General features: G+C 51.7%; 2 protein-coding genes, 1 non-coding gene and 1 pseudogene across 3 annotated transcripts; 1 reads left to right on the top strand and 3 right to left on the bottom strand.

Moving 5' to 3' along the window:
• Positions 1-76: 76 nt before the first annotated feature.
• LOC104584722 lies at positions 77-3,032 on the bottom strand. Its single transcript, XM_010240145.3, has 3 exons — positions 2,783-3,032; positions 871-2,213; positions 77-479 (listed from the first exon to the last, which is right to left on the bottom strand). The coding sequence occupies exons 2-3, from the start codon at positions 1,550-1,552 to the stop codon at positions 427-429; spliced, it is 735 nt and encodes a 244-aa protein (XP_010238447.1). The 5' UTR covers positions 1,553-2,213; positions 2,783-3,032; the 3' UTR covers positions 77-426.
• A 1,508-nt stretch (positions 3,033-4,540) lies between these two features.
• Positions 4,541-11,792, bottom strand: LOC100846749. Its single transcript, XR_002966321.1, has 2 exons — positions 5,678-11,792; positions 4,541-4,961 (listed from the first exon to the last, which is right to left on the bottom strand). It is a non-coding gene; the product is annotated as an uncharacterized LOC100846749 (transcript).
• On the top strand, positions 8,950-12,127 carry LOC104585135 (annotated as a pseudogene).
• Positions 12,128-12,337: 210 nt separating this feature from the next.
• LOC112272477 lies at positions 12,338-14,471 on the bottom strand. Its single transcript, XM_024463375.1, has 2 exons — positions 13,138-14,471; positions 12,338-12,904 (listed from the first exon to the last, which is right to left on the bottom strand). The coding sequence occupies exon 1, from the start codon at positions 14,384-14,386 to the stop codon at positions 13,775-13,777; it is 612 nt and encodes a 203-aa protein (XP_024319143.1). The 5' UTR covers positions 14,387-14,471; the 3' UTR covers positions 12,338-12,904; positions 13,138-13,774.
• Positions 14,472-15,432: the final 961 nt, after the last annotated feature.

Here is a 15,432-nt window from a genome sequence, read left to right as displayed (position 1 = left end):
GAAACAACATAGAAGATTCCACGGAATGTACTACGTAGATAATACCTTACTAGAAAAGTAATATTAACAAATAACAGAATAATTGGATTCCCTTCTCATCCTCAACCCAATCATAATTGAGATGACTCAAGGCGAAACTGAAGCAAAAAAGTGATGACGCTTACAACATGGTTTAATTTCGTCTGTACAAAAGGGTGGTATCCAAAAGTGTCAACTGCTACAACAACTGCTACAACAAGGTAAAAGAAAAATAGATCATCTCAGGTCCATTCTTGAAAGGGTTAAACCAAAGTTCAGTGAAATCGGCATCTACGATCCCAATCAAAATGCAGGTTCATGTGCAGCAGGTAAACCAGGGTGAAACTGATAAACAGAGTATCTGAAGATCCCATCGACAACCTTCAAGCCACGGTTGCTTCTGATTTCTTAGGCTAAGGGTAGATGAAGCTTGCTCTCCTGGGCTTCTCTTGATCCATTTTCTGCAGAAATAAATCATCAGGAATGCTATTAGCGCAACATCAAGAAATATACTAGTGTCGCTTATATCAGCAGGAGAGTATCAAAGACAAGAACAACCTAAGCAGGTGATGTCAGAAGAGTGGAAGGGCTTATATTTGAAAGAAGCAATGAAGCCTACAGAAGACATTTTAATCTATTGGTAGAACTATCATCATTGGATAGCCCTCCGGGCACAAATCAGCACTGAATAAACATTTTGTTTCTTCTTCTTCTTTTTTCCTTTCCTCTGTACTCAAATAACGAGTCGAGATATTACATTCTCCCCTCCTTTAAGGAATGCATCCCCAAATTCTCCTACTCACACCAACTACTAGTAGTGAACACTTTATTGTAATATTATCTACCACATACCTGTTTGGAAGAATTCAGGATACTTCCGAAGCATCATGCCCTCATGTTCCCAAGTAAGTTCCCTCTCGGTTTGATTATGTGGAGTATAAAAGCTCATGTACGGAATGGCTACATCATCTGCATCATCTATGCAACCCTGGATGCTTACCTTCTTGACTCGATGTGAGTTGAGATTAAACATTAGCAACTCAGAATTTGTTTTCAACAAAATGGCTCCGGCTGCCTCCACAAAGCCAATCACATGGGTTTTGTCTGAGAGCGCACGGGTGGGGAGCAGCGTATGGAGCTCGATGACCCTGGACTGAGCCCATGCCACAGCTGCGTTGGCATCAAATACCCTTCTCCACATGTATATACATGAGTCCTGCACACCGGCCAGACCCAGGTTGACATCTTCTGCAGTCACGAGGACAAAGTTACTCTCACTGTCCCCGTACTCAAAGGGTGTGTTGATCCATGATAGCCTCTGCCCAACCACATCATACTCCATGATTCCAGTGCCCCCTTCACACAGAAAATATATTGTATTTCCCAAAAGGACGCTGGGCTGCTTGTCAACCCAGGTGTATGGGTGCTCACATGTGGTGAAGTAGCTCCAGGCACCAACCTCAGACGTGTAGACGCTGGCGGATGTGACGCAGGCAGACATGAGCTCATTGTTGCCCGTGCCTACAAACACCATGAGGAAGGGACTATCATGGCAGTCGACATGGTCACAGCATCCAAAGCGCAGAGTACCGTTGCATTCCAGCAATGAATTCTTGTATTCAGGCTGGGAAATGGAAATCTCCACTGGACGTCCTTGATAGGATCCCAGGCGATGAGGCTCTGGAACCTGTCATCGTCCCTCATAGATTCGAAAAGGATGAGGCCGTGGCGTGAATCAAGCACGTACCAATTGAAGTACATGGTATTTTGCAGGGAGAAGGTCGTGGTGGGGGCAAAGCTGGAGTAGACGTTAAAGCCATCGGAGCCGCTGTTGTTGTAGAGGAAGCCTAGTATGGGTCATGCCTGATGGAACTTGCTGTATTCGTGGCGGAAGCCAGGGTCATCGAGGACATGATGCCAGTCTTTGCACATGATGGAGGCACGGGCGAGGCACTCGGGCTCATCCGGCGGGAGGCGGAGGAGGATTTCATAGAGAATCAGTTTGACAAATAGCGCCGCGTGACAGCTGGGTTCTGCTTCTGGTGAACTCATGTTGCTTCTGGATCCGGTTAGGGTTGCGCCATTGCAGTGAGGGGATTTGGAGTGAGGTGAGAGAGAGATGAGTGAGGGGTGGCACTAGCTCTACTTGCAACACCAGTGTCTCCACTCTCCAATAACTTCAATTTTGAATCCTCCTGCAGCATAAAAGGATTTCAGTGTAATTTAGTTTGGAACTTTGTATAGGCAGACTGTGCAGGGCTATATATTCCAAAGATAGACAAGTTTGGCATCAATAGAAGCAATGAAAGTGAATTACGATTTCTGTTACAGCGATACCATCACACAGTGATTAGCTGTGTAGATAAATGCTAGTATAGCGTGAGTAGATTAAAAGCTTGTGCCATCATAGTCCCTAAGTTTGTGCTAGATAAAAAAATATCTCAAAACACACATCAATAAAATCACTAATCAAATGATTGTTATACATATGTCTACTAGGTAGGATGAATGTAAAATTGTGGAAATTTCTAGCAACTTACGAGGTTATGCCGGTGAGAGTAATGAACGGACTACCACTAACTCAGATCCTTATGAATAATAAAATGAAGATAAATTTCTAGCCCCAATGTTGACACACCAGTCCTTGAATTAATCAAGCAGTAATGATCACACGAGGGCATCGAGGATGTAAACTTGTGCAGAAAACTCCATCCACTACAAGCAAATCGATGTGAATTTTTTTTTTATAAATAAGTGCATGTACCTGGAGGCGGCGCCTCGAGGTCGAGGTCGGTGGTCCACACCGTCGGAGCAACGGCGGCGGAGGTGGAGAGGGGTTCGAACTCGGGTGGGGGTGATGGTTGGTCGGAGCGAGCAAGCACCGTCGCCTCCTGCGATTTTTTTTATTTATTTCGTTCGCCGGGAAATGGCTAGAGCCGCGGTGCTTCTCCGGCAATCCCTAACGCCCGCCCGTCGCGGGAGGCAACGGAGAACGGAGCGCCGGTAGGAGTTTTTTTTTTAATCAAGGACAAGCGCGCCGATCTGCCCGCTTCCTAGCGGTGGGTGAAGGCTGGGCCTGGGCCATGTGCCCGTGTACCACGAGGTTAGCCCAGATATCACGGGCCCATTGTTCGTGTGGCAGTTTCAGGCCCAGTTACGGAGGACGAAGCTACCCTTTTCGTGCCAATGCCTTTGCTCATGCTCGTCCATTCAGAGACAAACGAATCACCAGCCTCACGATTCACGGAACCCGGAAACCAAAGCGCCACACCGATTCTGGACATTTCTCGCCGGAACCCGGCCGCCTGATCCGTCGCCGCCGTCACGAACCGGCCAGCGAGCCGGAGTTAACTAAGAAGAAGCATGGCGAGCTCCATCAGCTGCGATTTGGACCCAGAGCTCCAGAACGTGTCCTGGGACACGCTCTTCCTCATCGTCTTCCAGGCCACGGATTCCGTGAAGGAAATGAAAAAGATCCAGAATGATCAACGGAATGTACTATGGAGTACATACTACATTGATAAGACCTACTGTTACAGTTCAATTGAAAATACAACAGAATGACTGGATCATGCTCATATATATACTCGAGGAATCATATATCAGCACAATAGTGTACAGACCATAATACCCTTGGAGACCATGGAATGGCTCAATCCTGTGATAAGGTCCATTTTCAGAATAATGGACGAGTACTCGAGCAAAGAATCAAAGTGGCCTCAAACTCAATGATGCACAGCAAGATGGCAACCTCCAGGTAGATAAAACTCATAGCCTCTTGCCAAATAGACATGCTGATGGTTACACTCATTATCATTAGACATAACTTATGCCATCATAAAAGACAGTTTCCACGGTACCCAATACTCCATTAGCCCTAAACGGAGTATTAGGGAAGTGTTTTATGGTCTTTTCACATTAGTACAAAAATAAAACCATAATTAATAATTACTCGATCCCCTCTCTGTGTCACCATCCAGGGAGAAGACGCACTAGATTTTGATGCTTGTGCGTGCACAGCTCAACTCCGGTGAGACCCCATCCATGGATCAGTGCGTCGGAGAAAGTAATAGCACCGTCGCATCTTCGATCTGAGGGAGCAATCGATTTATTGAAAATTTGAAATCCGCTTGAGATTGCTCAAGAACCAGGGACACCACAACCACAACGGGATATCCAGCGGGGAGGACGAGGCTGCGGCGAGCTCCGCAAAAAAAAATATGGGGAAGCTTATCGGCGAGCTCCGCTGCGAGGAGGGCGACGGTGCGTTGCGCGGAGGCCGGTGGAGCACTGGGGGAAGGGAGGAGGCGGCGAGCGCGCTACGAGGAGAGCGGCAGTGGCGTGCCGGGAAGCCCTGGGAGGCGGTCTAGGAGACGGCGGAGGTGGCTCCATGCGGGCGGAGACTTCGAGTGGAGAAGAAAGGGCCGAGTTACCCTTGCCTCAATACTCCGTCTACTTCTGGGATGATACATGCATCTATTTTTTTTGACCGGGATACGTGCATCTAAATTGGAGTAACGAGGAGTATCAACGAAAACCCTTTATCAAAGCAAATAAACGGTCCAAATTAATTCTTAGGTACCGTAGAACAGCTCTAAAACTCATAAAAGTATACAAACCTTGCACATGCCCTCTTGACCACCAAAGGCTCAACTCATCAAAAGAAATACACCATAATCATTCAAAAGAGGCTAGTTCAACCGGCGAAGAAGTGGCTATAGGCAACAAGCTCTCAACAACTTCCCCTTGCACATTTGTCATTTGCTCTTCTTCCTGCACTTTTCTTGTAGCTATTAAAGTTGGCACTTATTGCTCGAAGTTGTCAGTTCTGCATATTAAGTGGTGCCAGTTTGGTTTGTGAAAATAACAGAAGGGGTTCCTTGTGTGCCCACAGGACGATCATTCGCAAGACTGCCTCCGGTAACTTTGGATTGTGAATCCTCCTGAGACATAAAAGGATATTGCAGTGTAATTAATGATTCAAGTATTATATAGATAAATTGTGAAAGCTATGGATTCAAATGATGACAAGTTTAGCATCCAAGCAATAAAAGTAAAATAAGATTGAGTAAAATGCACCCCCGTTCCTAATATCATTGAGAAAGTGTCAAGTTAGTCCTGAAATTACTAAACTGCATATTTGGGTCCAATATTTTTACTAAGCGATCGCGCCAGTTCCTAAGGTGGCTCGAGAGCATTTGACCGGCCAACATGACGCGCTGACCCAAGACATGTATGTTGTGCCAATGCCATCTCAGAGTTGTTAGCATTACGAAGTATTGTTTAGACAACATTTTATTGAGAGCAATTTCCAGCGTCAAATATTGGTAATGGAGCACCTTATATCCTTGTGCTATCATATAATATGTACATCCACATGTTAAAAATAAAATATTCCATCCTCGTACTAATATACAATCTGCAATTTAGTTCCCATACTATGAGTTATGCAAACCAGACACGTTAGTATGTTACGGTGTCTACACTTTAGTAAAGTCAAAATGACGTGTAACAAAATCAAAAACAATGGACCAAAATTGCAGTTGATGCCATATTTCACAACTATACAGTAATCCAATGCTCAAGTAACTTAACTAAACATAACTAAGGGACCAAATGTCTGAAGAAACTTTACTAGGATTTTCAACAACGGGCTCACCTTGTTGGATACCAAAGAAGGAGGCCACGCCATGATGTAGGGATGGATATGACGGGCATATGTATCGTCAACGAGCTACTTCCACTCTGCTGTTTCCAGGCAGAAGGATAGGAGGCACTCAGTATGCGAATACTAAGTAGATAGGTAGACAAAGCCATCGATAATCGCCACAAGCTGCACCGTGACATGAGCCTCTGTTGAACACATAGAGCCATCAATAAATGTATCAAGTGGACAGACCTCATCCAGAATCCATTTCTCAACACCATCATCATCGGCTCTCCAAAACCAAACAATAAGCGCTCCTTGCTTGGCATCAGAGTCATCTGCACAAGCCATGCAGAGTTCTCCATCCCTGTTCTGACCAAGACTAAATAGTGTATAGTCTATCTTTTTTAAGTTCTGCGGCAAATCCATTCGAGAGAATTGCAGCGTCACAGTGTTGAGCACGAGTACATAGGCTTGACTAGTATGTTTCCAATAAAAGAATTCATTCACCACAGTATCAGGGTAAAAATTGAGGCCGTTGTCTCCATCATACCCAGGTAGCGACGTGGGGGTCCCCACCCACGGAAAACACTGCCACTCCCTGGTGTCCGGTGAGAAGACAGTGGCGCACACCTGTGCCTGCAGCTGCTGTTGGACACAAATCATACGGAAAGACCTCTGGTCCTCGTTGGGGAAGACGATGTGGAAATCAGCGTAGTTATGGAAGATCTCATCGGGCGCCTGGGGCAAGAGATTCAATGCCTGTGCGAGGGGGTTGTAGACCGCGATCTGTTTGGTGCTCTGGTTGGCGAGGAGGAGGTAGCCATCGTTGCAACCCTCAAAGTACCACCCGGGAGAGGAATCTTCGTTGTCTACTGGGAGGCGGGTGAGGAAGAAATCGGAGCCACGGACGACGGCAGCGAGGTCCGGGTCAGATCGGCTGCAGAGGGGGACAAAGGGAGGGATGGCCGAGCCTGAGCGGCAGGGGCTGATGAAGAAACCAAGGAGTTGGGGCGGGTGGAGTGTGCGGAAGCGGCGACGAAAGGTACGGGACGAACGGACAGCGTCGAGAAAGGTGCGGCAGGCGAACGCCGCGCGGACGAGGCTCGGGAGGGATGGGAGGCGGAGGAAGATCTCGAGGAGGAGGTCGTCGCCGATAGCAGTAATCGTGGAGGCAGCCGGTGGAGGGTATTTTGCCGGCGGCGGCAACTGTGGTGGCCCTAGCTGGGAGGCCATGTCGGTCGAGTTCGAGCCCGAACTACGGCGGCACATTTTGGTTTGTGAAAGGAAGGGAAGTAAAAGCTCTCGTCTCTAAGCGACGATTCTAACAGCTCCGTGACCTATCGGCGCCAATTCCACCGTTCATCCATGCATTGAGATTCCCACGTAGTCGACGAAGATGGAAACATGATTTTTCTCCGGCGGCTAGGGTTTCACTGTCTTTCATGACTGGGTCTGAAGCTGCGGCAGGCCAGGAGCCCATAAGATGGGTTGGCCTCGTCGTATGATGGTCCGGCCGGCGTGGGCCGAGCACGGACGAGATGCGATAGTCTTCTTCAGCGGCTCCGTCCCCTACCGGCAATGCATGCACGGTCGGATGGCCTCGTGATCCATTTTGATGCCTTTATAGTATTCTTTCGGTATTGATTTGTATTCAGATTTTTAGCTAGCACAACTTTTTGGGGTGGTCCCCACCCTCACATTAATACTCCGCTATCAAATCTCCTCAGCATGCAGCAGCAAAGCCACCTATCCCCCGTCTCCTTGTTGAGTCACATCCCACTGATACACTATTTATAAATTTTACTTCATATGTGCATCAATCCAATGGTATCATTTGTAAATTTTATTGTTGTGTTGTACCTTTCATTTCCAATACCATTACTATTTCAAATTGTTATAATAAAATAACCCTTATATAGGCCGGGCATTAAGTCTTACGTGGCAACGACTAAGTCAACAATTCTCACGATTGGTCAACATACCAACAACGGTCAAGCCAACTAACCGCCAGTCAAAGGAAGTTAACAAGTCAAGTTTCCCATGCCATGGTCAAAATGTATAAAAGGGCTTGACAAGAGGCCAAGAAAGCTAGAGAGGGGGCTAGATGCAAAAAGGCAAAAGGTGCAGTGATGAGGCTTTTGGTCCACGGTGGACCATGGACCATTGTCACTTTTTCCCACTTGATGCACACTGAAGCTATGAACCAAGGAGCTCCTTTTACACACTTCCACTTTTCTCTGTCCCGCAAGTGTAGATATGGTCTTTTATCATGTACCCATAGGCTATAAATACCCCTCGTGGGGCATGTACCATTCACACTCAACTTGAATAAACTCAAGGGGAGAGGGCTAGAGAGCCTCTTTGAGGAGCTTTAGTTTCGAGATTTCGGGAAGCCTCGTTCGGCCCCAAGTCGAACAAAAGGGAATCGGGTTAGAGTCCTAAGGGTAACCTAACCTCGCTACTTGGAAAGCCTGGTTCAGCACAAGTCCGAGACGGCCCCTTTTCATCTCTCACTAAGTGATTTGGGAAGCCACGATCAACCCAAACACTTTGGGTAACGATTTCCTTGAAGCCTCTCCTAACATAGGACTAGGTCGTACCTGCAGGGTCGACCGAACTTGTTCAAAAAATATCGACGTGTCAACTTGTCCAAGTGTACGGTGACCCTCGCTATAAGGCCGGCGTACACGCCCTACTTTTACGCACTTGTGCTATACAGACTTGGCACTCCTTACTCTTGTTGTTTTCTAGAACAACAACAATGGCGCCGACCGTGGTGAACCCTCGCCGCAATTGAAGATTCAATGGCACCAACGATGCCTACTTCATCGAGTGCACAACTTGCCGCAAAGTCTACACGGTTACAAACAAAGAAATCAAACACCTCTGGGGCTCTCGAGGAAGAAGGAATCATCACCAACCCTGACGTTGTCGCAAGCATGGTCGCTAGGACATAAGCCATAGTCGCACCTCCGCTCCCGACCGTTCCCGAAGGTACAGAGATGCCCGAAACTGTCGTAGGCGGTCCCTCGACACTCACTAACGTGGTAGCAAAAATCGGTGAGCTACCCAAAGTTGCCGACCCCGCAAGGGATACGAAACTTGGCATGCCTCATTCGATGGGCTTCATGCCACCTTTCGTACCGCCAGTGGTGACCTTACCTTCGGAACCTACAAGAGGAAAAAAATGTGGTGTCAAATCCGCGCCAAAAAATCAGGAGTCCCGGCCTACGACCCCTCCAACCCGGGATTACCTCCACTGGCGCTCGCCGCAATCGCCCATGGAGCTCCTTGGTACCACCCGTATTGGTGACTTCCGCCACATGGCGCTCTCCAAGTCGCACACGCTCCAAATCGCCTCGCTTTGCGAGCGCCCAACAAGCGCCCCTTGCTCCCCCCGTAGGGGCCGGGCAAGGTGGCCACCAAGCACCGCCTCAAACTGCACCCCGCGGAGAACGAGATCCCAGCGTACGTGAAAACGAGCAAATGGTAGAGTCCGGATCCCCCGCAGGCAGCGAAAGAAACTCTCGCCGACGGTCCGGCCTACCAAGAAGATGTCGAGATCGTTCTCCAAGCGACCCCTCTAGTGACGGAACTGACTCCGACGAAGGAGGATCCCGTCATAAAAAAACCGGAAGGGTCGACAAACTTGCAACCCACTCACTCGAGAGATCCAAGACGCGGTCTTCCCACCAAGGATCAAGCCGCCAACGATACGGCCGTACGACGGAGAGTAAAATCCTCTTCAATTCCTGGACGTTTACTCCACCGCCAACGAGCGGCCGGAGGAGGTCCTACCGAGATGTGCAATCTGTTTCCGCTCGCGCTCACCGGGATGGCGCATACTTGGTTTTATAAGCTGCGTAAGAACTCCGCACACTCGTGGGAATGCTTGCAAGAGGTCTTCATCGCCAACTTCCAAGGAAATTTCAAGGAACCCATGCAGGCTCACGAGCTTTACGCCGTGAAACAAAAGCTGGGTGAATCTCTCCGAAGCTTCTTCCATCGCTTTGCGAAGGTACGAAGCCAAATTGCCAACCCTCCGTCAACAACCGTGATCGACACCTTCATGCAAGGCCTTCTCCAAGGAGAGGTAAATCGGGCTCTAAGTCGCAACCCTCCGAAGACGACCGAAGAGCTCTACCGAATCTTGCAAGAGTTCTCCTCGTCTTTGATAGCCTATTGGATAGTAGGAGGTGAGGGGAACCACGGATCAACATCTGGTATCGTTTTAGTATCTTCTTTGTAAGGCTTTCTGTGTCCTTGGCGGCGGCGGCCTTACGGTGGAGGCGACGATGTACGGATTAATGGTCTCCCAGCTCCAACCCCCGTTCTGGCGTGGTTATCATGGTCTACTTCATGGAGCTTTGGGATCTCATGGCTCGTAATTTCGTGATTTTGGTCATCTTTCTCATCGGTTTGGCGATGATTCAATGGTTCGACAACCTGTCTTGCGAGGGGTGTGTCCGGCCATCACGCGTTCAACAATATTAGGTTATCAACGGCTGGGGTGGACGGCGCATGCGGTTTAGTAAAACCTACGAGTTTAGTTCAGCTTATGCAGGTTTGGTCTTTTACTGTTTTGTCACCACATATTTGGAGAAATATCAAGATACGAATTGCGCAAGTAGAGAAGTTGACTTCAAAGATTTTTTTTTTAATGTAACTTTCGGTTTATCCGAAATCTTCGTTTTAGTTTTTTTATCTGTTGTACTTCTATCAAAAAAATTCTTTTCGGTTTTGGAACATCCATTGGAATAAATAAAGCCAGATAGTCATTTTAGAGAAGTTGGCTTCAATGACATGCCGTCCCGTCCGTCCAGAGCCAAACGAATCACCAGCCTCACGAATTGAACAACCAAAGAGCTTGACCAATTCTGGACATTTTCCTTGCCGGATTCCGGCAGCCTAATCCTCCGCCGCCGACGTTGACGTCCACGGGCACGAACCGGCCGGCAAGCCGGAACCAATTGCTGCGACTTGGACCCCGAGCTCCAGAACGTGTCCCTCTGGACACGCTCTTCCTCATCGTCCTCCAGGCCGTCGTCGCCATCGCCTTCGGCAAGTTCATCCGCATCTCCCTTCGCTGCCACAACCAGCCCAGCGCCATATCCCAGATCCTCGTCCCCACTCCTGGCCAACATGCACGCATACGCTTGCGTAAATTCCGACGATTACTAATTCCTAATCTCCTAATAATTGTTTGGTTCATTTCATTTGCAGGCGAGGGATCATGGTGGGGACCCTGGGCTTGCACGAGGTGATCGTGCACGTGGACGTCGGGAAAGTGGAGGACACGTACGAGTGGTGCGTCTCCGAGGCGCGCATATTCTACTCCCTCCGTCCCAAAACAAATGGCGTGGATTTGTACAGTACATGTTCTACGTCGGCCTGGCCGCGCTCTGGAACGACAAGCGTCGCTGCACCGTGGCCAGCTGCCGCTTCCTGGCCGCTTTCGTCTCTCGGGGGGCATGTACGACAGCATGATGCACACGCCCGTCATGCTCACCCTGGCCGACAGGCCGACACCTCCTCCGTTGACGTCTCGCGCATTGCCAGCGAGCTGGGCCTCACGGCTACGGGCACCGGCCGGTTCCTCGTGCGTGGCCACGGCATCGCAACTTCCCGCGGAGGGCCGGGTTCGACGGGATGAGGGCGAGCCTCCTGCTGGGCCTGGCGCTCCCGAGGGATGGCGAGGACCGTCATGGACGCGCTGGCTTACCCGCTGGACGCCCTAGCCGTGCCCTTCTACTCTTCTAGGCTTCTATTTCGGGTCGGGACCATGGGATGCGGCTCAACTTAATTCGGGGCCATGTCCGGCGCCGTCATCGTGCCTGCCGTACTCCTAACGTTCCTGGGGTTGCTCGGCAAGTGCGTCGGCACCATGGGCGCCGCCAGGTACCCCGACATGCCGCTCGCCGACGCCGCCCGTTTCGGCGTCATCCTCAAAATCAAGGGCCCCGTCAACATGATCGACATGAGTTTCACCAGCTACGAAGGGGTAAGTCGTGATCCTAGCTAGCTACGCAAACGAAGAGCAACAAATTCGCAATGCGCAAGATAAATTGATCTGCTTTGTTGGTCCAGATTTTGGCGGACCAGGCGCTGATGGAGATGGTGATGAGTAGCATGATCAGCACCGTGATCGCGGGGCCGGTGTTCGCGGTGGTGTACCGGAAGGAGAAGGAGGCGTACCTGGGCAGCAGCGACAGGTCCGTGGGCCGCATCACGGACCCGGAGCAGCGAGAGTCGGAGCTGCCGCTGCGCATGCTGACCTGCCTGCACGGGGCGCGAGGCGCGTCGGGGATGCTCAGCCTCATCGAGCTTCTGGCCAGCAAGCCGGACCGCCAGCCCGCCATCCATATCCTCTGTAGAGAAAGAGAGAACGAGAGAGAATGCACCACAGGTGCTGTACCTCGTATTCTCCTATATATACAAGATTACAGCCGGTAGTTACACGAAAAATAGGAGAGACGTGGGGAAGTGGAGGTGATAGCTATACGGTGGTTAGTTGGCGAGGACAACAAGGGCGGTGGTTGAGGAGAAAGGTGGTGGTGGAGAGAGCTTCGACCCAGAAGTGCAGGGGCATGGAGGCGTGGATCAGGAGGGTGCGGGTGATGTCGTTCAGGGAGCGAAGGGTGCGTTCGGTGCGCCCATTTTGCGCAGAGGTGTAGGGACAGGACATGCGGAGCTGGATGCCATGATCGGCAAAGAAGGAGCGACTGGTGGTATTATCAAATTCGCGCCCGTTGTCAGTTTGTATGGTGAGGAGGGGGAGGTGGAATTGGGTGCGGAGAAAGGAATGAAATCGCTGAATAGCAGGAAGAGCATCAGATTTTAGCCTAAGGGGAACAGTCCAGGAAAAGTGACTATAATCATCAAGCAGAAGCAAATAGCATTTAAAACCAGAAAGGATAGACACAGGCGAGGTCCATACATCACAGTGAACTAAACTGAAGGGAAAATATGAAACATGAGAAGATAAACTAAAAGGTAGACGAGTGTGTTTCCCTAATTGACACGCATGACAGGTGGATGCCGATGGAGTGGGGCGGTGAGGAGGAACAGCTCGCACACGCCGGAGAGGGATGTACGGCCTGGGTGCCCAAGCCGCTGGTGCCAGAGGTCGGCGTGCGTCGTCGCTGCTGTGTGAAGGCTGAGGTGGGGCGTGGGGCGAAGTGGGTACAGGTCACCGGGGTCGTCACATCGGAGGAGCACCTCCTTGGTTCGCCGATCCTTAACGGAACAACCAATGTCATCAAATTCAACGTTAATGGGGTTTTCACGGGTAAGATGTTTAACATAGATTAGGTTTTTTATAAGAGAGGGAGAAACAAGAATATTAGAGAGAGATAGTGGCTGAGAGGAGGTGGGGACAGAGAGATGACCAACGTGTGTGACCGGTAACGAGGATCCATTGCCAACAACAAAACGGGAATGAGCAGAGGGGCGAAGAGAAGAGAGCGAACCTGAGTCGGCAGACATGTGGGCGGTGGCACCGGTGTCGAAGTACCAGTCGCCGGTGGGAGGTGGAGTCGTCTGCGTGGACAGAGCGTTGAGCGCCTGAATCAATCCCTGCTAATCCCAGACGGGCGCCAATGGAGCAGGAACGGGCGATGGAGCGACTGGCGGTGGGGCGTACAGGTGGGCAGATGCTCCGGCGAACGCGGGCGGCATGGCCGGGCGCGGCCCGAGGATGCCAGAGCCCGGGGCGTGCGGGCGCCACGGCACAGGCCACGCATGCACGAGGCCAGTCCATGGGTAGGTGTTCGGTGTGGGCAGCGTTGGGGTAGAGGAGCCGGTGTTGGTGGACGCGCCCTGCTGCTGCTTCCCTCTGCCCTTGCCGCGGCCGCGGCCACGGTTGTTGGTGTTGTTGTTGGAGCCGCCCGCGCCGGAGCCACCGTCGCTGGAGTTGCCCGAGCCGCTGGACCCGCCGTTGCCGGGACGAGTGGCGGCGTGAAACACCGTCTCAGTGCATGAACGCATGGCCTTCCGCGCCTCCTCCAGAGCAAGGAACGCTCGGCATTCCAAAAAGGTGGGGAAGGGGGCGCGCGTGGAGAGGATGGGAATGTAGACGTGGAACCGCTCTGCCAGGCCGCGGAACATCTACATGATGAGCTGGTGATCGGTGAGGGGCTCACCTAGGTCCCGAAGTTGGTCGGCGAGTTCCTTGAGGCGCCCGAAGTACGCGAGGACGGGCGAGTCGCCTTGCTCCAGTGTGCGCAGGGTGGAGCCGAGGTAGATGACCTGCATCTCCATGTTGTCGAGAAACAGGCCGCGAATAGCCTGCCAGACGGTCGAGGTAGTCGGCGCAGGGGTGATGATGAGACCCAGAATGTCGGGGGAGACGCGGAGGTAGATCCAGGAGATGACCAGGGCGTCGTCTTGCAGCCACACCGGGTCGTCGAGGCGGGCGTCGCTGGAGAGATGCTCGGTGAGGCTGGTCTGCTGCAGGAGAAGTTCGAACAGCGCGCGCCAAGTGGAGTAGTTGGGCGGCTGGAGCTGGAGGACGATGGGAACCCGTTCAGCGATGACGACACCGTCGTGACGGTTGGCGATGGGAGCAGCCGCAGCACCGGCGCCAGCGGTGACAACCGCGCCAGAGTCGGTGGTGGCGTTGAGGATGCCGGGGGAGCCGATCGGGCGAGGCTCAGCAGCGTTGAATGCGGCGGCGAGCCCGCGCCTGCGGCCGGAGGGGAGGTTGGGGGAGTCGGTCATGGCTGGCCGAGGCAGCGGAAGGTGGAGATCGTGGTTCGTGGATGCGGTTAGAGGCCAGCGTCTGATACCATGAAGAGCTTCATGCGCTAGCCAACGCAATCAAAAGACCGATCTAATGAAAGGGGCTAGGAAATCCACTTATACTTCAACACTCCCCCTCACGTGTGGCTCCCGCAGGCCTAAACGTGGATCAAAAGTGCGCCGCAATTTAATTGCGGCAACCGAGTCTCGAACTCGAGACCTCTTGGCTCTGATACCATGTAGAGAAAGAGAGAACGAGAGAGAATGCACCACCACAGGTGTTGTACCTCGTATTGCCTCATATATATACAAGATTACAGCTGGTAGTTACATGAAAAATAAGAGAGGCGTGGGGAAGTGGAGGTGATAGCTATACAAAGACTAAGTCATCGCAATATCCTCCCCCTCTTCGACCCCTCACGCAAGCACGGGTCCGACCCCAGGCACTACCACGAGCACGTCTAGTTGGACGCCAACAAGCGTGCGGACCGCCGGGACGACGCAGCCATGCAGGTGAACTGGGCCGTCGACGTGTTCGCCTCCGTGGCCGGCCTCGTCAATCGTCATCCGCCAGGTCAACGTCGGCGACCGTGGCGCCACCGTGAACCTGAAGACCATGGCAGATTGGCAGGCTTCCGGCGTGAGAACGTGGCAAGGGAGCTCGCGGCGTACCGTGTACGTGGAGAAGGAGGTGGCCAGGGCGGGGGAAGTGATGGAGGCGCACACGCTGGTCGTGGTGGGCCGCAGCAAGCGGCAGCCGGCGGAGCTGTTGGCCGGGTTCGAGGCCTGGTCCAAGTGCGCCGAGTTGGGCCCGATCGGGGGCGTCCTCACGTCGGACGAGTCGCTGAAGATGGGCTCTACAAAGAGTCGTGTCGCCGCTGTTGGATTTCTGGCCAACCGGTGGCGATCTAACACTGTGTGCGAAATGTAGGACTAAATCGTACCCTCTCTGATCCACAATAAGTGTCCATCGATCTGGATCGACACTTATTATGGATCAAAGAGAGTAGTAGAAATTTTCAATG

Source organism: Brachypodium distachyon, chromosome 4 (genome assembly GCF_000005505.3).
Source record: "Brachypodium distachyon strain Bd21 chromosome 4, Brachypodium_distachyon_v3.0, whole genome shotgun sequence".
NCBI lineage: Eukaryota > Viridiplantae > Streptophyta > Magnoliopsida > Poales > Poaceae > Brachypodium > Brachypodium distachyon.
Note: the sequence above shows the minus strand (reverse complement) of the source record. Positions and strands in the feature narration are given on the sequence as shown.

Coding starts and splice junctions, on each gene's coding strand:
- LOC104584722 (XM_010240145.3), bottom strand. CDS start 1,552: ATGGTGTTTGTAGGCACGGGCAACAATGAGCTCATGTCTGCCTGCGTC. Junction 480..870: donor TCCTGAATTCTTCCAAACAG/GTATGTGGTAGA, acceptor TTATTTCTGCAG/AAAATGGATCAAGAGAAGCC.
- LOC112272477 (XM_024463375.1), bottom strand. CDS start 14,386: ATGACCGACTCCCCCAACCTCCCCTCCGGCCGCAGGCGCGGGCTCGCC.